A 27,500-nucleotide genomic window follows, 5' to 3' on the forward strand; every position below is an offset into this window, starting at 1 on the left:
TGCGCTCTCTCTGTGTGATCAGCGTCCTTAGCCTCTCATCCCTGCTGTGCTCTGGAGTAAAGCAGCCACTTAATGACCCAGCATGTCTCCAGGGAACCCCCTTTCATCGCTCACCTGTCAGCACACATTCTGGCTCGTAATATTTCACTGCGGTCCAAACCAATCATTGAAATCTTACTCACTGATGAGGAAATGTGAGTTGAACCTTCTTTTTTTTTTTCCGGTTTTCCCACGAGTACTCCAACTCCAGGGTGCCAGTTGGAATATTAATCTTGGAGACCAGGGGGAGTCCAGCCAGAGCGAAGCTGCGCCCTCATGCAAGCCAACCAGAAGCCACTGCATGGGGCAGTGTCAGGATGGTGAATGGGCTTAATAAAGAGAACGTTCAGGTCAAGCACTTCACTGCAAGGATTCCTTTTTTCTCCTCTCAGATTTATGTGGTTTAGAAAACATATTTCTTCTCTTGCATGTCTGAGATAGTAAAAGGCTTGCGTGTTTTTTTATGTGTTTTCACAATCTTTGCTTCCTAATTATTATTTGACAAGAACCTCCTAGAGAAGAATAATAGATTGTTTTGTGCAAGGAGGAATCTGATATGGTTCAGACTGCGGTCCGACTCAGGCCTGATTAATATCCAGCGCTACATCTCCAGCCCTCTTTAGATTCTGGCCCGGCTCCATCTGAGTCCTGCTCTCTAAAGCTCTGTGATAATGATCTGTGCAGTTGTGCAGCCCCCACACATGGGAACCAAACAGCGCGCCGTTGCCATTCTTGCCAAGCAACCTGGAGAGATGGTTGTTTTAATTGAAAAAGTAATTAAAGCATTTTCTCTTTCATCTGATTGTCAGAGAGAGCGCGGCATGAAATTGATGTTAAATTGAGAGATTTCAGGGAAATGAGAGGGTGGGGAACTAGTCCCAGGCAAACAGGAGCTGCCTGAAAGTTTGCTTGCAGTCTGCCGTCAAGTGAAAGAAAGTCCTCTCTATGGCAGAGGTGGTGTAGACACACACACTCTGAAATCCACCTCTGCATTTAACCCATCCAGTGAAGTGATGTTTCACACTAAACCGGAGCAGTGGGCTGCCATTGGCAGCACCCGGGGAGCAGTGATCGGGGTTAGGTGCCTTGCTCAAGGGCACCTCAGCCGTGGATGTGGGCATGGGAAAGCAGTGCTCTACCACTTCCCCCGCCCACATTTTTCCTACTGGTCAGGGATTGAACCGGCCACCCTCCGGTTATCAACCCAAAACCCTAACCAGTAGGCCACGGCTGCCCCAACGAAAGGCTTTACTGACATCTGTCAAATGATCACCAACAATTGTTGGACCACTGTTAGTCACCCTGTCATTTTTGCCTCGTATTTCAGTTCTCAGGCCAGATTCTTTTCTCCCTTTTGTGACAGCACTATAGTACACCTCAAAAGAAAACTGCCATATCCCGACTCTCTCTCTCTCATGGCCTGGATGAGTGAGTTTCATCATTTTCTGCATTTTATGCTGTATCGCCGTCTAACCCCCCTCCCCCTTTAAATGTAACATTTATTCTCTCTCACTTGTGTGTGTGTGTGAGTGTGTGTGAGTGTGTGTGTGTGAGTGTGTGTGTGTGTGTGTGTGACTGCAGATGATAATCGCACATTATGAGTGTGACTACTGCACTCTCTCTCACTTGTGTTCTCTGTCTTTGCTTCTTTGTGTTCTTGTTTTGCTGCAGGCCCTCATGGTTGTCAGCTCTCCCGTTGCATAATGAGGCCATGTTCCATCCTTTTAGTTTGCCCTCTTCCTTGTGAGTTTCATCACGATGGGGGATTAAAGGAGGGAGGTGTTTCATGAAAGCGTACCCTTCCCTCGGACGTAAATGGATGGCCTCTTGCAGCCGCGTCTTATCGGCAAAAGCGGCGGGGAAAGCTCTCAGTCCATAGTCAGCAGAGGGAGGAATGAATCTTTCCTTTGGTGTGGTTGACAGGTGTGAGCCCCTGCTGTTGGGCTTAGTGCCTCCACCTGTCCACACGAGTTTGAGTGGATGTGGGGAGGTGTGTCAGTTGGATGACTGACTGTGATGTGGGATTCCGTGTGTGTGTGTGTGTGTGTGTGTTTGTGTGTGTGTGTGTAAAAGAGAGACAGAGAGTGTGTGTGTGCTTGTGTGTGTGTGTGTGTGTGTGTGTGTGTGTGTGTGTGTGTGTGTGTGTGTGTGAGAGAGAGAGAAAGAGTGTGTGTGTGTGTTTGTGTGTGTTTGAGAGGGGAGAGAGAGTGTGTGTGTGTGTGTTTGTGTGTGTTTGAGCATGCATGCATGCGTGCAGGCCCTTTGTGTTGATGCGGCGGGGCGATTGACATGTCAGGCGTCGCCCCCAGCTTGTTTTCCCCTCAGGCGACGTGAACATGTGCGTGCAGAGTGAGGGCTTTGCTCAAAGTACCTGCAGTATCAGGTGGATGACTACCTGGCACGCCAAGAGTACAGTATGTAAAGTATGTGTGTGTGTGTGTGTGTGTGTGTTTGGGGGGGGGGTTAATGTGCTGGAAAAGAATCTGGGCTTTCTCCAGCACTCACAGAGGAGGGTTCCCCCCCTTCTTGAGGTGCAGCTTAATGGGTCAAGGGAGCTCAGCGTGCTTGCCAACCTCCGATGGACCTGCCCTCATCTCTTATCTGCATCGCTGACACATGACAGCCAGTGGTGGTGTAGTGGTCCCTGGAGAAGCGGGTATACTCTTAAGTTGGCATTTTTTAAAGCAGCCCAAACAGCACAGGATTAACGCCCTGTTTTGGGTATACGCAATGCTGACTGAAAAATAAGTGGGTATACTCCGTAGAGCTGTGTAGACCCTGGACTACACCACTGATGACAGCACCTGATGGGAACTGACAGCTGTTGGTGTTTGCACCAATAAATACATCCACTGGCCGGCTGCACTCGTCTGCCCTGAGAGTCATGAGTCTGAGGCTTATTCCTTCTTTGTTTTTTACTTCTCTGGAGATGTTCTATCAGTTGAGACATATTTTGGGTGTCTCCTGATGTGCAAAGCAGCATGGTCTGCCCCCGGCACCAGGGAGTTCATTTTAAGGGTAGGGGCCTTTGTGTCTGGCTTGAGACCCACCCAGACGTTCGGCTTGAGCCTCTCCCTTTAATCCAAGGCCTTGTCTTCCAGACACTTCTATGAGAAGCTTTCCGGCTCAATTTTTGTTAATCTACTTTATCTCAGCTTTGCAGAAAAGGCAGTGAGCGATGGAAATGAAAAAAAAAAATCAGAAAATAAATAAATATGCCTCGCTCATCCATGGAAGTCGAGCTCCTTTGTTCGGGCGACAAGCTCTCGCACAAAAGACCGGCGGCAGACTACCTGTTGAGCACAATGTCACGCCGCAGACAAAGGTGTCGCACAAAGGTGTCGCACAAAGGTGGTTCCCCATCGAGTGAGAGAGTGTCTGGGCGAGGGTGAGGGTGCGGTGCTAAGCGTAGGGTTTCTCCGTGGGCCATTGTTCAGACCTCAGGGCTTACAGGTTCTCCTGGGGCCTGCCATCTGAAACACTCTATCGGCTGCCATCTCCCAGTGCCTGTGTAAGAGCCCACATTTAAGGCCTGACCCCCCACTCACACTCACTCACACACACACAGAGACAGACACACACACAGACACACAGACACACACACACACACAGAGACACACACACACACACACACACACACGCACACACAGAGACAGACACACACACAGACAGACACACACACACACACACACACATACACACACACACACACACACACACACAGAGACAGACACACACACAGACAGACATACACACACACACACACACACACACACATTTGGCTGAAAATGAGTATTGAGCTGGCAATTACATGAATTGCAGAGCAGACAGTGATTACTCCATTAAGTGTTTCATCTTTATATCTCGATAGGCACGGTTCATTTCAGCGGTGCCTTTCGTTCCTGCAAGTGCATCGAATAACTGAAGTGCATGCGGATTTTGTCTATTTTTTGGACCCATTCAGCATGTGTTTTAAATGCACTTACTGCTCTGCCACAGGTGTGAGCCTGTGTCCAGCGGGGTGATGTGCTAGGTTAGCAAAGGAGATGTTGTCCTCCGTCAGCAGGCCGGCGGATGCTAAAGCAGGATTAGACAGTCTGGGGGAGCCTTAAAAATAGCTGTTTCAACACCAGGGCCGTCTGAGTGGTTCTCATTCCCCTCTGCAAGTAATCCGAGTCGGGCTATCGAGCCAAACAATCTCCCACACCAGACCCCATCAGGAACTATAAAAAAAAAAAAAAATATTAACGGTGGACAGTTGCTCAAGTGGACATCTTTTCGAAGGCCCCCTCAGAAAACATGTCACTTGACTTTAAACGGAGAGCAGGCAGAGTGGAGGTCTGTCCTCAGCGCTCAGTGTTATTGCAGGCCATATGGAAGTGGTTACAGGCTTATATTTGGCGTGTGAAACGTCAGCAGAAAATGTGCTTCTGAAACCCGGGCGTGTATTTTGCATGTTGCTCCTTTTTCGTCTGTTTACCTCTCAAGGGGAGCCGTTCACATGCTCGTCCGCTTCCGTGATTGGACCTGCGATGTAGTTCAACTGCGGTCTATTTTCCTAATTCATGCTTTTTACAGGCGCTGATAATTACACAGCGCAGTTAGGCCTGTGCTCATTTTTAGATTAAAGGCCACATCTATATAGGAGGCTGTCCTTGGAAAGCTGGCGGCTCCAGTTACCGTCGTCAAGCTGAGGTCAGATCATCGTGCAGTGTGTCATCGCAGAGAGGAAACAAGAGTGGAACTCTCGTTCAGACATTCGATTCTGTTTAATGTTCCTCCAGAGGCGGGAGTGTTTTCACACAGCGTTACGGAGCTTTCACTGGCCTGCTGAGCTTGTAAAGTTTCTCATAACTGGTAGCTCGGAACGCACTGGAGAGCTCCTGTAAAAATCGACTGTGTTGAAATATGTGCGCGACACTGATTTTTGCAGTGGGTTTATGTGAAAGCTTTAAATGGAATAACACAAAAAAAGCAAAATAAATGCTCCGCTGCTCCAGCTCTGGCACCCTTGCTTGTTTGGATGACTCATGTGGTCTCATGGGAAAGCGTTTCACGTGAGAAACCTCTTGTTCGATTCACCCCTGACACTGCGGTCTTCCGTGGCGATAGGGAGAGGCCTGGCATGAAGGAGGGAGGCGGGGTAGAAGTGGGGTATTTGGGCAGACGGTTAGAGCTCTCCGTCCGGCACTCAGCTCCTGGGATACGTCCATGCTGAGGCCATGGGGCCAGACGCTTTTATCTCACCGCCTTTACCCCCCCCCCCCCAGGCCCCCCACAGGAAGGATGATGTAATGCTTTTGGACGGCTCTTCTATCGGCAAGGGCTCAGGATTCCGCTGAGCGCTCTGACTGGGCAGTTCTCAGACGGGCAGTGAGCTCGCCGCGCTCCGTCTATAATAAGAGCGCTGTGACTGGGCCCTCCCTGCGTGACTGAGCAAACATCTCTGTGTCTGGGCGAGACATGTGAGTGCGCCACATGCTGACTGGGGGGCGTGGACGGAAGAACACAGGCAAGAGTTATAACTGCGAAAACAGCCAAAGAACAAATTTCTCTTTTTAATAATACATTGGCCTTCAGTCAGACCCCAACTGCTGCTCAGCTTTGATGTGCGCATAAAACAGTGGGGCACCTTTGAACAGCACCTTTCAGATGCTGCTTCGGCCCCTTCAGTGTAAGATGCATTCTGCTATCAGCAGCAGCCCTTTGGTGTGCTGGTAGAGAGACTATCATCATCACCATCATCATCATCATCATCGTTTGGCAGAATATATGTTCAATTTACCAGATGTGGCAAACAGTAATGACAAACCCATATTGCCAATATGGACAGGGGGGCATAGGCAAGGTGAGGCGGGACAGGTTGGTTTATGTATTTATCTATCTATCTATTCATTTATTAATTTATCTCGATGGAGGACAAGGTTGAGTCTCATTGGCCCCACGAGTCTTCTTGCACACGCTTTGCATTAGGGCCATATTGGCACCGCACATCAAAACATCACGGAGCAATTCCCTTGTGGGTCACATATCAAAACCCCCCAGCTCCCGGTCCGGTCTGGGCAGACACACACAGTGCCCCACATCAAGCGTTCTTCCTATTCAGCAGCAGTGTGATTCACCAGGCCGTCATTTCCTGAGCCGTGTGAACGCACAGAGGTACTGTGTGTGTGAATGTCTCTAATAATGTCTCTCTTTGTCTTTGTAGGACTGCACTGAATACCCTGTAGTGTAAGGTCCAACTGGGTGAGAGAGAAAAAGAGAGAAACAGAGAAAGAGAGAGAGATAGAGAGAAGCTCCTTGTGGGATCAGAGGGGGGGTCTACAGAAGATATCTCTCCCCTTAGAAGAAGGGAGTGTATTCCCCCTGAAGAAACAGCTGGCCCTTGGTGCAGGACCAGGGAGAACTCAGTCACGTATGCACAGCGTGAAATCTCCATAAGAATAAAACACATTCCCTGTCCCACCAGCTGTCTGTGCTTTCTTCTCTGTTTTTTTTTCTTTCTGTTTCTGTTTTTCCACAAAAGAGAAATATGATTCACTACCTATGGGCCTTTGGTTTAAACAGCCATGCACAAATAGTTCTTGCACCGGATGACATGCTGCCCCATTATGAGCTGTTTCACGGTGTAAATAAATGCATAATTCATGAGTCGGTGGTTCGGCTTTGGTACGTGAGGCAGGCTGTGGTAGGGAGAAGAGTCATGCAGAACATTTCACACCTGTTCCGTAATTGCCACCTGGGTAAGACGGATAAGAGCAGGCCTAGGAGGGGGGCTTTAATCGTGTTAGTGCGAGCACACAGCCCCCTGGGAACGCTTGGATGTGGTGTACCTCCAGGGATCCTGTTTCACACAGTTTCACAGATATACACACACTTGCACTGGTTGCTTTCAAATGCCAAGATGTCAAGAAAGTGAATCAAGCCAGTAGTTACTGAAAACAAGGCTGGTTTTATTAGCCGACTGTTTTTATTTTCCTTTTCCTTTTTTCTGGGAGGCCTTAAAGGTTAACACAGATACAGGCATAGTAGCCTCCTGATATTTTTATATTTCTGCCTTTCCCCTGAGAGAGAGAGAGAGAGAGAGAGGCAGAGAGAGAGAACATTTTTCTGAATGTTTTTACTACGGCAGTCTTTTTTATCGGTAGCAAAAACTGCCTAAAAGTACCCTGGCTTCACTCCTTGCTCAAACGCAAATGCTTTATTTCATTTCAGGTGCCTTGAGAAGCTGCCGGTTCTGACCAGACCTTCAGATGAAGATGAAGAGCTGTGTCGCACTCCTGCTTGCCACCCTGCCCATCATCCAGGCTGGTAAGACACGGGGAGGGGGGTTGGGGAGGGCAGGACATTGCTAATTATATCAGTGCTAATATGATCTAGTGGCTGCCTGCCTGTGACTAAAGGAAAGCGCTGGCAATGTGTGTGTGTGTGCATGTGTCACTGCATTTGGGTTCATTTGGCACTTAGACTGTTTCCTACTCTGGCCCTGAGCTCTTTAGAATGGGAAGACACCTGGCTACCTACTGCTTATGGACACACATCTGGCCTCACAAGTGCCTCTGATGCAGGAGTCAGTCGTTGTGTTTGTCAGAGAGTGACAGGGTTCCACAAGGTCCTGGTGTAATATTCTGCCGTTCGTATGGAATGTGTAAGACATCTACCAACGGACATTTTTCTGGAGAGTGAAGGCCCTAACAAATCTGATGAGTAATGCAGCTCTGAGTGTTCTATTCTGTTTGTCCTCAAATGTCCTTAGAAAATCTCTTGCCTCCATTTAGGGAGCCGGCAAAACAGAGGCGCACGCAGCACTCGACATGAAGGCACTTCAGCCGCCTAATAGATGGTTTGTTGTGCAGCGATGTAAAGAGTGCTTCTGATTAAGTGCTGTGAATCAGCCTCTGCCTCGGCCTCCGCTCGTGTGTCTGCTGGTGGTTACGTGTCACTTCGCAGCGCAGCGGCTCTGCTGTGTTGCTGCGCTGCCGTGTTGTGCTGCCACGTATGGGAAAAGCAGTCAGAGGCTCCCTGTTGACTTTAGCCGAGCGAGCAGCAGCCTTGGCTCTCCTCCAGCGCCACTGGCCTCCTCTCGTCCAACTCCATTTTCGTCCCCCCCCCCCCCATGGAGGAGCTGACCTCAAAGCACAGACTCCACACTTAGCTGCGGCGGACTGCCTCCTCTTTATGGCTCGTATAAATATAGTCCTCTATTTCGCTTTTGTCTTTGCTTTCTGTCACCCTTTTTTTTTATTGTAATGAGAAACAGAAGTCACTCAGAACATTTTGTTGCTTTTCTCTAATTGTAAACATGACTGGGGCCCCGCTGTGTCCCAGAAGCCTCGGCGTCGGGGCCTCTGAACCTCAATACCGCCTCTGAACCTCAATATCGGCTCACAAGGTGTTGTGGTGGTGTGGTGTGATTTTTGTGTTGCTCCCCTTAGCTTCTGCTCTTTCTGTAGCTGCCAACGCTGCAAAGCACCAAAACAAATGATGCCATTGTTTTAATAGGGTTGCACAATGATGGCATGGCTTTAATAGAATTGCACAATGGTGTGCATGTAGGAATGCCTGTGCTCACAGAATCAAAATCAGTTTAGGCATTGTATGGTGCTGGTGTTTTCTTTATTTTGCATTCTGAAATGCCCCCCCCTGGGGAATGTAAAGATATCAGCCCAACTGTATTGTTTTGTTCAGACAATAAAACGTTTCGAAAGTTTCACTGTTTACAGCTTTCTGCTGGAATCTCTCTCTAAGAAGTCAGTCCAAACATGGAGGTTTTGAAGATTTACAAAATGAGCATGAAAATAAACTGTACTGTAGAGTTGTAACTGTAATCAGTCTGTTGACTGTTTGTGTGACAGTGCTTGTTGTTTGTTTACGACACGTGTTTGTCTCTATTGTTTTGCGGCTGCAGCATGGGGAATAGATAGAAAGAGCCGTTGTACTCTTGGGTTACCTGTCTCAGAGTTCAGTCTACTACAGTGTAATACAACTTAACAATACAGAATAGATACAAAGGTTCAGTGTACGTCCAGTGCAATGCTTGCTGTTGTTTTTTCGTGGGAATATTAACCGCTGACTCGAAGTGCACTTGGCACTTGTGTATGTGTGTGTGTGTGTGTGTGTGTGTGTGTGTGTGTGTGTGTGTGTGTGTGTGTGTGTGTGTGTGTGTGTGTGTGTGTGTGTGTGTGTTTGTGTGTGTGTGTGTGTGTGTAAAGGTTGACAAGTTGATGGATGTAAAAGGGAAGTCATAAGCTGGGTTTCCATCCAATTAATTTGCATATTCTAAGCGCATTTATGAAAATTCGGCTAAAAGGAATGCCAGTGTGTGCACATTTCCATCCTCTGTGTTGGGAATTCAAAATGGACACTTTCTTAATCAAGGGAAGAGTTGTAAACAGCTGTGGGTTCTGAGGTTGAGGTGTTGCCAGGGCAACTCTAACCGCGACACATAATAAATTCTCAACAAATGCGAATAAACCCATTTCCATCAACTTTAGTCACTATACTCCGCGAATCAGGATGAATGAATCCACCCCCCTCTTGGGAATTTATTTATTTTTTCGACTTAAAAGATTTGGTGCACTTATGAGCGTATCCCAGGATTCTCTTTTCGAATGTCACAATTTGCAGTCAAAAGTTGGATGGAAACTCAGCTGCAGACTCACTAAAATAAATGAAGTTAATTATCACGCTGAGAAAAAATAAACCAGATTGTCTTGATTCGCAGCAGCACATGTCCCTGGGTGCTGTGTGAACTGGCAGTCTGGCACACACATGTGTGAACTCCTTGGCACCATCACTCAGACTCCCAGCTAAACTAGCTAACAAACCGTGAAAAAGAAAGGACTGTGCACTCATGAATGTCTTCGAGCCTGCTTGGGAGAGATGTTTTCCTTCATCTACCGGAGCCTGTCTTAAAGCTGTGGCCTGGCAGAAGCTGGGCTGTGGTTAAGCACATTAATGTTGAGATTTCCTCTTCCAGTGTGTACTTCCAAAGAGCCGGGCCTGCAGCCGTGGACCCCCGGCCATAGCGAGGCCCACCGCGTCACCATCGGTTACGGCCGCAAAGTCCTCCTCACCAGCTCCTGCACCGTCCATTCCATAGAGATCCTCAATGGGGGTATGTAGCCTCTTTTGCTCTTCTCTTTACTGTTACACTGCCATAGAGATCCTCAATGGGGGTATGAAGCCTCTTTTGCTCTTCTCTTTACTGTTAAACTGCCATAGAGATCCTGAATGGGGGTATGCAGCATCTCTTGCTCTTCTCTTTACTGTTAAACTGCCATAGAGATCCTGAATGGGGGTATGCAGCATCTCTTGCTCTTCTCTTTACTGTTAAACTGTCAGAAGGATTTATCTCCTCGTATTAGCACTCAGCTTTGTCTTGCCCACCACGTGGTAGGGCCACGAAACGCTCCCTTAAATCAAAGTGGCGATCACTCATCCGAGATCACCTCAGGCTCATCTAACTCGTGTCAGGAGGATTTCCCCGCCGTGAAGCACAGCGTACACTCTCGTAAAAAAGAGCAGCCCCATAAAAGGAAGAGTCTGAGACGCGGCTTGCATGAAAAACAGAACCTTGAGACTGCTGTGTCATGGGAGCATTCTCTTTCTGCAGGAAAGCTTGTAATTGCCGACACCAATCGACCCATCGTCCTGCGGGCCAAACACATTCTCATTGGGAACAAGGGAGAGCTTCACATCGGCAGCCCAGACTGCCCATATAAAGGCAGCCTTACCATATCCCTCTTCGGGAGGTAAAACAAACACTGACTTTAATTAGGCATGCCAGATGGTGAGCAGTAGCCATTCATAATTCATCAAGTCATAACGCTGGCCTCTCTCTCTGACGTTGAACAGGTCCGACGACACTGACATCGGGCACAGCTACTTTGGGCGAAAGTACGTGGGCGTTGGCACAGGGGGCACGTTGGAGATCCACGGCGCTAAGAAGCTGTCGTGGACGTTTCTGAACAAGACGTTGCACCCTGGCGAGGCCAATGAGAACAGCTACCACTTTGAGAAGGGCTGGGGAAACAGAGGGATCATCGTCCACGTCATCGACCCAAACACTGGCCATGTGCTTCACAATGACAGGTGGGTACAATCAGAGGCTGAGACCTTGTTTATCTGAGTCTCATATCGAGAGGTGTCCAGTCTTGCATCTGGTGAAAGGTTGTCTGTGTCGGAAAAACACAGATAGAAGATGAGGTAAAAGAACATTGTAATCCCCATTCTTGAGAAAGTTGTATGTGCTTTGAAACTGGATAACCTGCACGTCGTTAATCTTGATTGTACGCATGTTTACATTTCTTTGTATGAGATTACAAGATTTGTTTGCTCTCATTGCATGAGTCATTGCCATCTTTTGATGTGATCGTCTTAAGTTTCGACTTTGTTTTGACAGCCGTTGATGATTTATTTGTCTGGGGTGCCTCGGCAGGTTTGACACGTACCGGAGCAAAGACGAGAGCCGCCGCCTGGCTCAGCACGTGGCCGCCGTGGAGGACGGCATGATCCTCGCCATGGTCGTCAACGACGAGGGCTCCAACAACCTGGAGGACACGGCCAAGAAGGCGCTCAGCAGACTAGGGAGTCGGGAGCTCACTCGACTGGGATTCCGGTACGCGTTGTCTTGCTCTCTCTCGCTTTGCTCCTGCCCCCCCCTCCCCACCCTCCCCCTCCTCTAGTCAAGCATGAAGGGAAAACAACCCTGATAGATCAAGCAGATGATCCCCCCAAGAAACTATCCAGAGCTGGCTTAGGACGGCGGTGCAAAATAACTTTGAGTTTTTCTGAGCTTGATTTATCCCCTGCCGAAAGATGGCCCTCTCCTCCTTCCTCCTTCCCCCCTCTCTCAAGGCAGATTTTACTCACAGAGTATCGATTTGCGTTCGGCAGGCCAAATCCTGCTCTGTTCGCCTGAGTCTTTTCATGTCGCCCCCTCAGTAATAGCCACTCAAAAAATGACTGGATTGTAAATATTGTGTGGATTTAGCATTAGCATCAATAAAGCCAGGGAGACTTAGCATTGGTATCAATAAAGCCAGGGAGACTTAGCATTAGCCTCAATAAAGCAAGGGAAACGGCAGCTAACCCAAAGCATGCTTACCTACCGCACGCCCTCATGACATCATTCTGGAAACATTTTGAATTTGGGCTAAATTCATGCACGCCCCAGATTGTGCCTTTTCAAAGGAATGCACTGAAATGACTTTAAGAATTCCACTGGTTAAGTTACCAATCCCTTGTTCCAGAGCACATGCACAGCGGTGCAGATGGGATTTTTAAACTGGGGGGGGACGCTAACATCACCTAATCAGCTGTGCAGAGTTATTAACTGATGATTGTCGCCTTACGTAGGGAGAGTGGGGGGGATGGATCAGGGTCACTATGAATCTGGGGGGGACATGTCCCCCCCCCCCGTCCCCAGTGCTATCTGCGCCCCTGCACATGCATACTGTATATCTTAATTATCTAAGGCGCTCCCCTCCGTGGACCTCAGGCAGCGGCAGCACCACAGTGGTTGGCTGGCTTCTAAAGAAAAGTCCTCAATGGCTTCTGTGGAACAGCTAGGCCAATGGGGAATTGTGGCTAGTGTGTTTGTCCTTGCTGTGAAGGAAGAAGTTGACAAACACTCCCATTAAAATATTTCCACATGGCTTCGCCACACGCAGGTGGACCTTGGTGGTGAAATGGTGTCTCATGTCGCCTGCCGTGTTGACAGTCTTACCCAATCTTACTTAAAGTCTGAAGATTACTCGTGGTGCTTTGGGAAAACCTTTTATTATCCACTAATCCTGAAACAAATGAGAGGGAGATAAATGTCAGTGCATTTTGTAACAGGGCTTATTTGCATGCACGCACCATAATACTTTAAGACATATCTGGGGGGAGCCGGGGCTCTTTTGCATGTTGCTGCCTGCTTAAGTCTGTATCGCAATCATATCGTGTCAGTCTCTGGGTGTCAGCGGGTTTATCCCGCCTGGTCCGACTGATTCTGCCGGCTGACAGTTAGAGCAGATCTGAATGCCAGGGTGACCTGATGGCGCTGTCAGGCTGTCTTCTTTACAGGAGGGCCTCCTCGATAAGGGGCTGGTGCTATAGTCTCCTTAACGTAATTACCCAGGCTGCCTTGAGTGCTCCGGCCGCCAATCAAACGTTGAGTCAACATCATTTGCAGAGCTGAGTGTCAGAATGTTTGTTTAATGGAGCCATCTCTGTCTCTCACTCTGTCTGTCTCCTGTGCTCTCTCTGTCAAACCCCCACCTCTTCCCTTCGTCCCCTCTCTTCATCCCCCCCTCTCCCTCTTTCTCCTCTCTCTCTCTTCTCTCTCTCTGTGTCTCACTCTGTCTGTCCCCTATGCTCTCTCTGTCAAACCCCCACCTCTTCCCCTCTCTTCATCCCCCCCTCTCCCTCTTTCTCCTCTCTCTCTCTTCTCTCTCTCTGTGTCTCACTCTGTCTGTCCCCTATGCTCTCTCTGTCAAACCCCCACCTCTTCCCTTCGTCCCCTCTCTTCATCCCCCCCCCCCCCTCTCCCTCTTTTTCCTCTCTCTCTTCTCTCATGCTCACAGCCATCCCTGGAGTTTTATCACAGTGAAAGGAGATTCCTCCTCAGCGCTGGAGGATCGTGCCATCTATCAAGGTGAGGCTCTAATCGCTTCTGTTTGCACAGTGTCAGAAGGCAAATATGACACATCCTCCACGGGACTGAGAGATCAGTCCAAATATGCTGAGGCAGGTCCACTGCTCTAATCACACCCCTGTGTGTGTGTGTGTGTGTGTGTGTGTGTGTGTGTGTGTGTGTGTGTGTGTGTGTGTGTGTGTGTGTGTGTGTGTGTGTGTGTGTGTCTGTGTGTGTGTGTGTGTGTGTGTCTGTGTGTGTGTGTGTGTCTGTGTGTGTGTCTGTGTGTGTGTCTGTCTGTGTGTGTCTGTGTGTGTCTGTGTGTGTGTGTGTGTGTGTGTCTGTGTGTGTGTGTGTCTGTGTGTGTCTGTGTGTGTGTGTGTGCTCTGCCACAGGCACCAAGGCGTCCTCAGAGGCCAAGAGCTCGCGCATCTTCCAGACGGGTTACGGGGAGCACTTTGCCGTGACCACCAGCAGCCAGTGGGTGCAAGGTAAGCCAGCAGCGACCGCCTCAGCCTCAGGCTCTCAGCTGGGAGCTGCTCAGTGTCCTCAAGTAGTCACTCTTGACAGCGGGGAAGAGCCCCAGGCCTTTCTCTTGTTTGTGCACTGTTGAATGGCTCATCGAAAAGGCATACATTATGCCATCGGCAAGAGAAATACAGCAGCACACAATTCGAACTGATCTAGTGAATAATACATAATGCCTTTCTAGAAAAAAGAAGCTCTTCTTGCTACTGGAAGATGCATGGCAGGTGACAGAGGAGAGACGGAGTGTTTGTCTTGTCTACCTGTAGTCATTTCATTTTTCAAGAGTCTATATTGGCATCATCTCGTGTCTAATCTCAGCGTTCCTGGCCCGTGATGGCTCTCAGTAAGGAGCTTGCTCCTGTTTTTGTAGTTTGTGTAACGCGTAATCATAATCAAGTGTTTCTAAAATGAGGCGAACTCAGCTGGAGATTATTAGAGTCATCAAAGAGGAGGTGAGGAGGTACCCTGGATTCAAGGCTTTTTTCTCTCTTTCTCTCTCTCTCTCGCTCCCTCCCTCCCTCTCTCTCTCCTTCTTCCTCCTCTCTCGTTCATTGCTGTTTTAATGCATTTGATTTGAATGCAGCTCAACAAGGCAGAGAGTATTCCCCTGTTGGCTCTAGCTCATCAGGCAGACAATAATGTGGGGAGAAAGCTCTTCAATTACTTGCCTGCAAATACTTTCTGACAAGCAGAATGGGAACGCAGTAGAATTCTGGATGTAAATGAGTTTAATATCTACATGGACCCATCTCTGACAGGGGAGAGAGTTGGGGCTTACTGGACTCAGTGGGTGGTTTGTGTGTGTGTGCGCGCCTGTATGTAGGTGTGTGTGTGTGTGTGTGTGTGTGTGTATGTGTATATGTGTATATGTGCATGTGCATATGTATTTATGTGTATGTGTGTGTGCGTGTGTGTGCGTGTGTGTGTGTGTGTGTGTGTGTGTATGTGTGTATGTGTGTGTGTGTGTGTGTGTGTGCGTGTGCGTTTGCGTGTGCGTGTGCGTGTGTGTGTGTGTGTGTGTGCATGTATGTGTGCGTGTATGTTATTGTGTAGTTTTCTTTGGTTGTTTGTGTGTCTATGTCCTCTTATATGGCGTGTACCCTGCAGAGGCGGAGTGGACTGACTGGTTCGACCGTGATGATGAAAGGGGCTCTGGAGACTGGGAGAAACTCTCTGATCTCCATAAGGCTTTCCCTGAACGACTGTGCCCCAACCCACTGGACATGGAGGTACACACACACACACACACACACACACACACACACACACAAGCACACACGCACACACACACAAGCACACACGCACACACACACACGCACACACACACACACACACACAGATACACATACACACACACACACACACACACACACACATACACATACACACACAGAAACACACACACACACAAAGTGCACAAACTAACAAAAAAAACTAAAAAACAAACACAAAGTCTTGTAGAGACGTAAGGAAAACAACAAAAGTATGTAGCTCTATCACAAGCATGTTGAAACAAAGCAGTATATTTAAAAAAAAAAAAAAGATGACCCAGATCTTTGTGTTGCCACGCCTGTGACCCAAATATTGTTCGCGCCGATAACCGAGCGAAGCCTCACGTCCACAAGACTCAAGCAATCGTAATGAGTGAACCATTATCAAACATTGCTGTCAACCCGACATATTGACTCTGGTTGTTGTTGCCATTTGGCCTAATGCCTTTGCTCTCCCTCTGATACAGGCTGAGACCCACGACGGCATTCCTGCTAACATGACAGGCGAGATCTTCTCCAAGAATGACAAGAACTACGGCTTCGTCTGCCTCAACAAGGACCAGCCAGACGGCCTCTGCCATAACTACAGAGTGCGCTTTCTGTGCGGGAAGCTGGGTATGTGTGGAATGCGGGCCGGGCCTCTGTGGTTCCTTTGCGGTGCCGTGAGGCGCGAGCAGGGAAGCACCGCCACGCTCCGTCTGTCTGCGCCCCTTCACGTGTAGGGCTGTAATCAGAGAGATTTGCACTGGCTAAGGGCGATGGGGGGGAGGGGAGTAAATTCTGAGGTTTGGAAACTTGGCGAGGTAGTTTGCTCTCCCCCTGCCTGGGCTTGCCAGGCTCCTCTTGTCACGTGGATCGCATGTCTCCCTGCATAACAAGCCCCCCCCCCCCCCCCCCCACACCCCACCCCGAGGTGAAGACACAGATCTGCGGTCTGGGAAACTTGGCATGTGTATGGAGGTAGCGAGGAGTTCAGGCTCCACCATCAGCAGGGAGGGCAAAGGGGTAAGGTGTTAGCCCAGAGGGGGTGCCAACATGTTTGTTCCGTGCGAACACGTCAACGTGTGTGCCCCGGGAATGAGAGGAATCAGTGGGGAATCATAACCCGGCTCAATCACGCCGTTCTGCTGCAGGGGTATGGAAACATGACTTCCTGACCCTTCAGGAGCTTTAATTAACCAAGAGGATGTGATAAAATCACAGCCAACAATGCTAAGGGAAGCCAGGTACAAGCGTTCAACACATTTGTTTACCTCAAGTGCAGGATGAGCATCCTCCCCCACCCCACCCCTCCCCAGTCGTGTTGCAAATCTACTCAGGCGCACGCGATCGAAGCCACTGCGGTGACCTCCCACTGGCAGAGGCGCTCCTCATGCTCTCACTATCGCACCGTGCCGGTGCGGAGGAGCAGGAGACTAATGCCAATACCACTCCCGCTAGGCCACAGTTTGATTCCCCACTGATTTACCATCAAGCCGTGCACTCCATTTGTACACCAGAAATCGAAGCGACCGCCGTTTTCCTAACTCGCAAGCGAAGCAGTATTCCTCTGCCTCATGTGACGGAGCCGTGGAAGAAGGCGCCGTCATGCCTGTGGCTTGGACTAGCTGAAGGATGATTAGAGCTTGTGTGGGGTTCTCGATAGGTCTCAGGCGGGTCATGTTTTGAGTAGATGACCAAACGCCGGTTAAGCACCCAAAACACCAAAGGAATGTCTCGGAAGCCCTTAAAGAGCCGAGTATTTACGATGGTTCTTAGTGAGGAGATTCAGTGGGTCGCTATGTTAAGTGGTTTCGGTTAGTTCTGGGCGTGAGGTTTCCCTCCAGCCAATGAGTGGGAGCAGAGCAACTACTTTCTCGATTACCACTTCCATCACCCTTCTTTCTCTCTCTCTCTCTCTCTCTCTCTCTCTCTCTCTCTCTCTCTCTATCTCGCTCTCTCTCTCTCTCTCTCTCGCTCTCTGTGTCACATTCACACACTCCAATAATAAAACTCAGTGCTTATTGCTTTACTGTTTAGAAATATACGACCAGTGCTCTGACCATTATTGATGGTGTTCTACAAGAAAACTCAACAGAAGCGTTTTCGTCCACATAAGCCTTTAGCTGCACATGCCCCTACTAATCTGATCACATGTCACACACACACAGGCCTCTGCTAATCTCATCATCTACTGTATGTGAGTTTCCACTGGCCACCCACGGCATTCCCTCTCTTCTCTTCCGCTCGTCTGGGTGATTCCCGTATTTCCCCTCGTCCTCGACTGTGTTTGCCTTCTCTCCGCCAGCTGGACTCGAGGCCCAAGAAAAGCCACCAGTCACTTTACTGCCTTTATCCACTGACACAAACCACTAGACGAACAGCTACAACACAGTTTATTGCATTCAAAGCCTTGTTGAAGGTTTTCACGAATTTGTGTTATAAATGTATCTATCCAAAGAGACTTGTGCTTGTGCTTAGAATCAGATCCATGACGTTAGTGTATCTAGCTCCTTGTGATAGCGTTTGACCCACTGGAACCTTATGAACATTGGCTACAGCTAGTCATCCAGTGATCATGGGTTGTTTACCTACCTTATCTAAGGCCTTGCAAGCCCCGGGAGACTCAAATCACAGCACAACCTCCTCACTGTGTTGCTACATCACCCATTCTTTTTCCTGTTGACATGAGTTATTTGAATGACGTACTGTATATGCTTATTGTTGTGAATTAGAGCTCCATCACCAAATGACTAGGGATTATGGTAGCTTGGAAGCCATTTGAGGAATAAAGCCCAGCTGTGACCAACCTCACACTTTGGCTATGTTCTGAAAGCACCAGTCAGGCAGTTGCCTAGTAACTGCTGATTCACAGCTAATTTTCCTCAGAATGATTATTCCAAGAAATGACATTTAAAGCAGGTTTCTCTGAGTTTGTGTTTTTTTTGTCTTTTTTTCCATGTGTCATCACATTACATTTCTTGTTCCCCCACAGTTCGCCCACAAGCGTCCATCACCGTGGACATGCTGTCCAACTCCAGCATCCTGGAGCTGGCTGACGTGGCCCGTGGCTGGAAGGCCGGTGACCGCGTGGTGGTGGCCAGCACCGACTACTCCATGCTGCAGGCGGAGGAGTTCGACCTGCTGCCCTGCCCAGCCTGCGCCCTCAACCAGGTCAAAGTGCAAGGTCAGTCACTCAGTCACGCTGTCCCCCAGACACTGCCTGTATGCTGAAGCAAGGCCTGGGGGCAGGAAGGCACTGTGTGTCCATGCCGTGCACAGCTGTTTGGAAAGCTGAGTAAAAGGGATGTGTATTTGTGCTGCAAAGCATGTTTTGTTTTTCGCTGCGCTTTCAATCCGGGACTGGAGTTCGCTTGCATAAGCATGTCTGGGACGCTGGCAGCTCTCATGTTCCAGGGTCAGGCCTGGACTGGCTGTGCGGTTCTCTGCAGTTCACGCCGGGACAGAGCTGGGATGATGAGCTAGAACCGACTGAGTCTGGAAATTACGAATATTTGACTCGGGCCCTAGTGTTTGGAATTCCACCGTGTTTGGCTGAAACCACAAATAACTGAGGAAACAATTCAGTCTTGTGAGAGTGCGGTTTTGCAAAGTTTTTTAAGAGCAGCTTGGGTGTCGTGCTGAGAAGTGGAACACAGGGTGATTTGTGACCTCTTGGAAAGGAAGTGGCCCAAAGAGTTGTGCAAAGTTTCTCACTTTCTGTTTGCAGTCACTTCACTTTCTTGCCACGTCCATCTGTGTCCCCCCCCCTCCCTATTAAGTGAAGAGAGTACAATTCAACTGGATGACCCCTGAGTTGGTTTCAACAGTGCCAGAATTGAGTTGTCCAGGAAAGTTTTCCACGAAACTGCTGCATCACTCCATTACAGTAAATTGTTTTTACACTTAAGATGCTGTGTGGGGGGAAAAAAACCCTGTCTACTCACTTACACTTTAAAAATGTGTTTTTCCCCGGCTCTGACCTTTCTCGGGGTCGCTGAGTGAGCTGATGTATAGTTTGAATCTAAGGACAGAACCCCAGACCTGATAGGGCTGATCTACTGAAGCAGGAACAACAACAGTAGCGCCACGGAGAACATAAAACATATGGCCACAAAAAAATAAAATATAAAAAAAAATATAGACAAAGGATGAGCAATGAGGGTGGCATTTGGTGAACGGGGTGGCTTAACTCTGTTGAGTCATACTGCCGCACTGTGTAATAGATAGATCGAGATCGGGACCGGGTTTTTCACAGGGAATGTTTTCTTTGTTCAAAGCCTATTGGAGCAGACGATGATAAAGGGAGAAATGAACACACACACACACACACACACACACACACACACACACACACACACACACAGCTGCAACAGTGTGCCATGCGGGTGTTTTATCTGCTGGAGAGGGCTTTGCAGGGTAAGCTGGCCCTCGCTGCAGGGAGAGGCTCAGTTCTGCGATTGTTTTTGAAAGAGGATTAGCATTCCTTCCATTTTCAAAAGGTTAAATAATCACTGAAAACAAACACGTGTCGGCTGTCACTTGGGAGAGATCTCTGGTTTTGACAGAGCCCGTTCTGAAACGATGCACATAATTGCTCCCCCCCCCCCCGCCCCCCCACACACCTCCCTGCAGGCACACAAGCTGCAAAAAACACGCTACTCAGTTTACCTGTGCGCAGATTAAACACGCAAATCTTCGCTGGTATGTTTCCACTTTCACCCCTCGCACGCATCACACACAAGGCAGACTGCAGCAGGCCCATAAGACCCCATGAAAGACGCAGTGTTCTTTCTGCAGTCTGCTTTTCATCGCCCCTTGTTTGTTTTGTTTTGTTGCGTTTCGATGTTTTTTTTTTTTTAGCATTAGCATATTTTGGCACCTGCAAAGCCTTTCGTTCAGGTAGATGTCAGCTCAGAGAGCAAGACTGATTCTGCTGTCTGTGTCTGGGTGTTATTTGAAATGGGCTGTTCCATCATGCAATGCTCCCTGTTCCCCCTCACATTCTTGCTCCATTTTGTCTTTGTCTCTAAGTTAGCGTATTATTTCCTCTGGGAGAGTGGAAGAATGGTTGTTAGGTGGCTTGGGCTCCTGTTGTTATGCTGCTCTCTTTAACAGACACGCCATCATATCCATCATCCAACCCAGCCGGAAAATTTCTCTTTGTTTTCTGGTGCCTCAGAAAGAAAGTCTCCCCCTTGTCTCCTGGACAGACACTTCTTTCTGGAGTTTGCTTGTTAAATGGCCTTTTATTTATTTATTTTTGAATGGCTTAGGCTGTCAGAATGACTCTGCTTATTGATAATTAAAAAAAAAGCCTTTGTGTTTATTTCAAAGCACTTGTGAGTAGTGGAGAGAAAAGGTGACTGATCAAGAGAGATGCATCAAACGTGCATCAAATAGAAGAAACCTGCGGTGACTTTCTTTTGGTGAACTGACAGACTACTGTCACCGCCAAGCCCCCCTCACCCCAATCCCAATGTTATCAGATGTATTTTATTCACTTTTGAAGAACATCTCTCTGAAACATCAGACAAGAAAGCAAAGCACTGTGTCCTTGTTTATCAAAAGCAAATGATGTAGACTTGCCTGAGTCCTGCCTTCATTGTGAAGATGTGCAGAAACTTAGGGGATCATTAATGGCTTATTTGATTAGGGGGCTGTAGCAGCGATGATACCTTTGAGTGCTTTAAGTGTTTGGAATGCACTCTTGCCAAAGGAAATACAACATCACTCCAAGGGCCTGTCACAGAGAGCAGTGGAAAATACTTCATGTTCCCCTGTTAATGGAATTTGCCCTGACACTCCAAGTCCCCCTGCTTGCATATGACCGCTCCTCCTGGAAGGAAACTCAGGAGGCTGTTTGGAACTGGGATGGATGTACCTAAAAAACCTTTTTTTTTTTTTTTAAATGACCTGGCTTGTTGTCGTCCTCTCACAACGACAGTGACAGTTATCCCTGTTTGACATTTGTTCTGAACTTTTGCGGTGATGTTTTGTTTTGTTTCCATTTTGTTGCCCCGTGATTTTTTGTGACATCTCCCCGTTCGGCTAGAGTTCAGTCTATTCTGGGAGCAGAAAGCCCAGACTCATCACATGAATCTGTCCCTGTAAACAGTTTGCTTCTAAAGGAACCCCTCCAGTACTGTCTGTCCTACAGCACTCTCCAATTAGGAGCACTCATTGCTCTTGGCCGATGAGAGGTAGTCAGTGAATGCCTGTGGTGATTGGTCATCATGGCTGCACGCATTCATTCAAGACAAGCAAAATCATTCACCACATCTCTCTAAGAAAATGTAAAAAACAGGCCTCTGTCTCCCCTGGGATACCAGACCCTCTGATAATGCATGTATCCTATGAAACGGCACAGGCTCATTTATAGCCCGCGCATGCCCCGAAAACACACCGCAGGCTCCTCAGCATTCATGCAGACCCCGCAGGTCAGGGCACATGCAGAGACGACCCCCGAAGCCCAGCCCAGCCAATTAGATGCCAGCATCGCGGTGACCTTGAACCAAGGAGCACAGAACAATAATACTTGATTCCTCTCTAGCAGCGGTAGCCATTAGCATGGTTGCAGTGTGCACGGTGAGATGCGGTGGCGGATAATAACTCTATGGAGATGGGGATCCCGTCCACCAGTTTCACAGGGAGTCGACTCCACACAAAGGTTACAGAGTCTTGTTAACTGCTGGCAGCAATTTGTCGGCGCGGCTGGCACAAGAAAAAAATAAATAAAAATCATTCCATTGGAGTAAAGGGGATTATCATGTTGCACACAAATGATGCCCTGCGGCTCGGAATGTCAAAAACAACATGTCTTTGGCATTCATGCTTGGCTCTGGCTGTAGTGTTGAGATGCAAGGTACTGATATGAGAATCTGATCCCTCCACCCCCTCCCTCCCTCCTGCCATCTTGAAGACAGATGGGGAGGCCCACCTGTTTGGGCGCTGATTACCAGACAAGGGTGAGAGAGGGCACTAGTTTCTTCATTCGAGGGAAAACACGTATTCACTTATCATGGATACCATTAGTTATCCTGTCTTTAACCTTTGAGCAGGTCTTGTTTTTTTTTGTGTCTGTCTGGTTGGAGGGTTGTGTGCCTCGCTGGCTCACAGATAGACCAGACATACCTGTGTATGAGCTGTCAGTTAGTGATGCAGTTAGATGCAGCCACATCTCTCCCCGGAGTCAGGCAATCACAGAGGGATGCACCGGGCGCCAGAGAGTGGGCTGTCACAGCATTGGCAGAGAAAGAGAGAGAGAGAGAAAGAAAGAGAGAGAAAGAGAGAAAGAGAGAGAGAGAGAGAGAGAATGTGGGTAGGTATGTAATTTGTATGCATATGAGAAGGAGAGATGTTTGACATCTTTGCACACTTATCTGCAATGTATATATGTTTTTGCATGCATTGCAGTACGTGTGCGTGCTTGTGTGTGTGTGCACGCGCGCGCGTGTGTGTGTGTGTGAGTTTGTGTGTGTATCCATGGGTGTAGGGATGCAAGTGTGTGTTCGTCTGTGTGAATGTCAGCCGTGCTGGCCGGTGACATGCAGTGATGTGGCACACCGTCCCCCCTCTAACAGACACTGAAGCCCTCCCCACCCTCCCCACCCTCCCCCAGTCCAGCCCCCTCAGCACCACCCTCCCCACCCTCCCCACCCTCTGCCTTACCCAGGGGCCCGAGGGCAGATGCCCACATCAGTGTTCCTCCAGTGCCTCGCTGATGTGGGCACCTGATCTGCCCTCTCCTGAGTGCCAGTGCACCCGGAGCACTCAAGGATGCCTGAAAATGAGATTTGAGTGGGGTCAGCTGTGAAAGTGTGTGTGTGTGTGTGTGTGTGTGTGCGTGTGTGTGTGTGTGTGTGTGTGTGTGTGTGTGTGTGTGTGTGTGTTTGTGTGTGTGTGTGTGAGTGTGTGCGTGTGTGTGTGAGTGTGTGTGTGTGTGTGTGTGTGTGTGTGTGTGTGAGTGGGGTCTAGCTTGTTCCATGAGGACATTTGCACTTTGTGTCTCAAAATGGTTCTCCTTAATGACAGTGGTTTGCTGTAAATTGATAGAAAGTAAACAAAGCGCTCCAGCGACACTCAGTCAGTCTTTTAAAAAACAGGGTTGCTTTGTTTGTATGTGTGAGTGTGTATGTGCATGTGTGCATGTGTGCTTGTGTGTATGTGTTTGTTTTTTAATAATGACAGACAGAGAAAGAGAGAGTGTTTGTGTGCATACTTTTGTACATCAAATATCAAGAGAGTATACTATCAAGTTTGTGGGAGTGGATGTGCCTAAATTGGAGAAAGGGTTTTTTGTTTGCGTGTAAAATGTGTATGCGTGTAAAACTATGTACATGCCAGAGTTGTGATAACCTTGTGATATGTGTGCATGAACTGTATGTGTGTGTGTGTGTGTGTGTGTGTGTGTGTGTGTGTGTGTGTGTGTGTGTATGTGTGTTTGTGTGTGCTAGCAGAAGATCACAAAGCCCCTACACAAGACAGCCAAAAGTGTTACTAAATGGACAGAAAAAAAGCAGGCTGGAAGGCAGAAGTGTGTCTGAACTTAATGGGACAGAAGACTGCATTAGAGTGATCAATACTGCAGAAAATAGGATTAATCTGATTACCAAGCAGTATATACGCTAGTGGCACATTGGCATGGCACACAAGGACTTAAATAGATGGTTAATAAATTAACAGTTTATTACTACATAAATGGTAAGCTTAAATCAAATGTTGCAAGTATCAATCAAACTGAATGTAAGATGTAGACCAAATGGATATGTACAACTGTAAATAATAACAACTGAATAAATAAGGCTGAAGAAATGAATATACACAACGGAGGTATTTTGTTGTGAGAAAAATGAGAGAGAGTTCCTCTGATGAGACTCCATTTGGCCCTCTGGCCGGACTTTGGAAGTCTGGGAGTCTATTGTGCAGATGTGATCATTTTAAGAGTGTTTTCTGCCTTGCGCCCACCACGTGCCAGCTGTAACCGTGCCGACACACAGTAGCCACTCAGGCTGTCGTTTGCCATCACCGTCCGCCCTCTTGTCCTCCGCCGCCTCCACCTGAAAGGGGGGAAAAGCAGAGCCTATTTTAGCCGTCGCTGCGGTTCTTTTTTTTTCTCCCTCTCCTCTGTTTCTTCGCCAGCAACAGATCAACTCATTTGATGTGGCTCAGCGAGAGCACTCTGATTGAAAGCAGACTTGGGCCACCTCGCCTCAGCGCTGCCAGAGAAGCAGTGGGGGACAATTAGACAGCTGCAGATCCCAAATCAGATTTAATGCTGCCTATTACAATAATTGAAACGATGAAGTCGATGCAAAATGCTTTCTCCACACCGAAGCCCAGCAGCACCATTTGCCCACCTCCCTTGCTTTTTTTCTCTTTCCTTCTATCTGTCCCTCTCTTTCTCCCTCCCTCTTCTTCCCTCTGTCCTGCTCTCCGTCACTCTCCCTTGCTCTATTTTTTACTCCCTCTTCTCTCTTTCCCCCTCTCTTTCTCTTTCTTTTAGTTCCTCCCTCTCTTCCTCCCCCCCTCTCTCTCCTTCACTCTCTCTTTTACCCTTTCTCGATCTCCTTTCCCTCTCCCCCTGTCTGTCTGTCTGCCTGTCTGTCTCTCTAACCTCTGTCTCCACCTGTTTCTCTCTTTGTGCTCAGGCTGCCAGTAATGAGGCGGTGTGGAGCCAGTGTCTCTGACCTGTGTCTCTGACCTGTGTCTGTGTCCGTGTCTCTGACATGTGTCTGTGCCCGTGTCCATGTCTCTGACCTGTGACATGTGTCCGTGTCCGTGTCCGTGTCCGTGTCCGTGTCCGTGTCTGTGTCTGTGTCTGTGTCCGTGTCCGTGTCCTTGTCCGTGTCCGTGTCCGTGTCCGTGTCCGTGTCCGTGTCCGTGTCCGTGTCCGTGTCCGTGTCCGTGTCTGTGTCTGTGTCCGTGTCTCTGACCTGTGTCCGTGTCTCTGACATGTGACATGTGTCCGTGTCCGTGTCCGTGTCCGTGTCCGTGTCCGTGTCCGTGTCCGTGTCCGTGTCTGTGTCCGTGTCCGTGTCCGTGTCCCAACCCCACGCTGCCGTGTCGCTCCCAACCACTGTTGCTTTTGGCCTGCTTTTCCAGGGATGAGTGGTAGCTGTCGTCATGTAGAAAAAATAAACGCGCAAATACATAAAGTCATAAAGGGCCCCATTCAACTATTAGGGAAGCAAATTAGAGCACGTGTTGCCCCCTCTCTCTCTCTCTCTCTCTCTCTCTCTCTCTCTCTCTCTCTCTCTTTCTTTCTATCTCTCTCTCCCTCTCTAGAGCATGTGCTGCCCAGGCCTGTGTGTTTCAGCCCAGAGTGCTTTTCTCCTGGCATGGGGAAAGATCCATCCCTCCATTACTCATCTGCACACTAACATTACCATCTTCACTCCCTCTATCTGGGTCACACACACCACTCCACTCAAGCACCTCGCTCTTTCCTTCTCTCTCTCTCTCTCTCTCTCTCTCTCTCTCTTTCTTTCTTTCTTTCTCTCTCTCTCTCTCTCTCTCTCTCTCTTTCTTCCTTTCTCTCTCTCTCTCTCTCGCTCTCTCTCTCTCTCTTTCTTTCTTTCTCGCTCTCTGTCTCTCTGTCTCTATCTCTATCTTTCTGTCTCTATCTCTCTATCTCTCTCTCTCTCTTCTTTCCTCCCCTCCCTATGTCAGCCTCTTTCCCCTGACCCTGACCCTGACTCTGCCCCAGTCTCTATGTTTTTATCTTTCTTTCCCCCTACTCCTACTCTCCCTTTTCTTAAATTCTCTCTCTCTCTGTTTCTCATTCGAAGTTCTCAATTGTCCTTGAGAAATGTTCCTCGGGCCCTGCTGCCTCCCGGAGATCTCTAGAGCCGATGGAAGTGTGAGTGTGAGTGTGAGTGTGAGTGTGAGTGTGAGTGTGAGTGTGAGTGTGAGTGTGAGTGTGAGTGTGAGTGTGAGTGTGAGTGAGAGTGAGAGTGAGAGTGAGAGTGAGAGTGAGAGTGAGAGTGAGAGTGAGAGTGAGAGTGAGAGTGAGAGTGTGAGTGAGAGTGAGAGTGAGAGTGAGAGTGAGAGTGAGAGTGAGAGTGAGAGTGAGAGTGAGAGTGAGAGTGAGAGTGAGAGTGAGAGTGAGAGTGAGAGTGTGAGTGTGAGTGAGAGTGTGAGTGTGAGTGGAAGTGTGAGTGTGAGTGTGAGTGCTAGAGTTGGCGGAATGGAACATTACCACAGCAGCTGGTGCTGCCGGAAAATGCCGCTAATGGGTGCTCCCCCGCTGGCCTGACGTGCCCTCTGACTGACAGCACCGCTCAAGCAGAGGATAGAGAATGATGGTTGTGTGTGTGTGTGTGTGTGTGTGTGTGTGTGTGTATCTCTTTGTGTGTGTGTGTCTGTGTCTCTGTGTGTATGGGTGTCTGTGTCTCTGTGTGTCTGTGTGTCTGTGTCTCTGTGTGTCTGTGTCTCTGTGTGTCTGTGTCTCTGTGTGTATGGGTGTCTGTGTGTACCGGTGTCAGTCAACTCAATCACACCTCAAAACCCATCTATTTATATCTGCCTTCACCTAAAGTCTGTGGTTTCTGTTTTTATTTCTTTTCTGTATTGTTTTTAGAATGCACTGTTTCAATTGCTATTGTGACCCTGTTAAGCACCTTGAGACATCTTTGTATGTGAAGTGTACTATATAAATAAAATCCATTATTATTATTATTATTATTATTATTATTTTAACTCTGCAGGCAAGCCATCCTTCGTGCACATGGGCGAGGAGGTGGACGGGGTGGACATGCGGGCGGAGGTGGGCCTGCTGACCCGGAACATTCTGATCCGGGGCGAGATGGAGCCCGCCTGCTACGGCACCGAGGCTTGCAAGTTCTTCGACTTCGACACCTTCGGCGGACACCTCAAGGTACGGACCGCACCACACCCTCCTCCTGTCAGCATGATGACGGCAGAGCCGCGGCCCCCGCAGGCGTTCTCTCTAATCCCCGACGGCGTCCCAACCCGTCACTCTTAATGAAGTGGACACTCTTGATAGGCCGACCCAGAAATGCATTCACTCATTCTATTGGCCCGGTTCTTAACCAGCGATG

At 48.6% G+C, this 27,500-nt stretch overlaps 1 protein-coding gene across 1 annotated transcript in view; it reads left to right on the top strand.

Annotated features, from left to right (window-relative positions):
• The first annotated feature begins 7,258 nt into the window (after positions 1 to 7,258).
• cemip (cell migration inducing hyaluronidase 1) overlaps positions 7,259 to 27,500 on the top strand; it is a 39,446-nt gene continuing 19,204 nt past the window's right edge. Inside the window, exons 1-11 of the mRNA XM_080844151.1 lie at positions 7,259 to 7,350; positions 10,019 to 10,156; positions 10,655 to 10,793; positions 10,897 to 11,133; positions 11,480 to 11,659; positions 13,611 to 13,681; positions 14,056 to 14,151; positions 15,296 to 15,417; positions 15,927 to 16,074; positions 18,434 to 18,625; positions 27,147 to 27,316. Coding sequence (XP_080700277.1) covers positions 7,293 to 7,350; positions 10,019 to 10,156; positions 10,655 to 10,793; positions 10,897 to 11,133; positions 11,480 to 11,659; positions 13,611 to 13,681; positions 14,056 to 14,151; positions 15,296 to 15,417; positions 15,927 to 16,074; positions 18,434 to 18,625; positions 27,147 to 27,316 — 1,551 coding nt within the window. The 5' untranslated portion in view covers positions 7,259 to 7,292. The remainder of the gene's footprint in view (positions 7,351 to 10,018; positions 10,157 to 10,654; positions 10,794 to 10,896; positions 11,134 to 11,479; positions 11,660 to 13,610; positions 13,682 to 14,055; positions 14,152 to 15,295; positions 15,418 to 15,926; positions 16,075 to 18,433; positions 18,626 to 27,146; positions 27,317 to 27,500) is intronic.

The sequence above is a fragment of the Sprattus sprattus genome, assembly GCF_963457725.1.
Source record: "Sprattus sprattus genome assembly, chromosome: 8".
Taxonomy (NCBI): domain Eukaryota; kingdom Metazoa; phylum Chordata; class Actinopteri; order Clupeiformes; family Clupeidae; genus Sprattus; species Sprattus sprattus.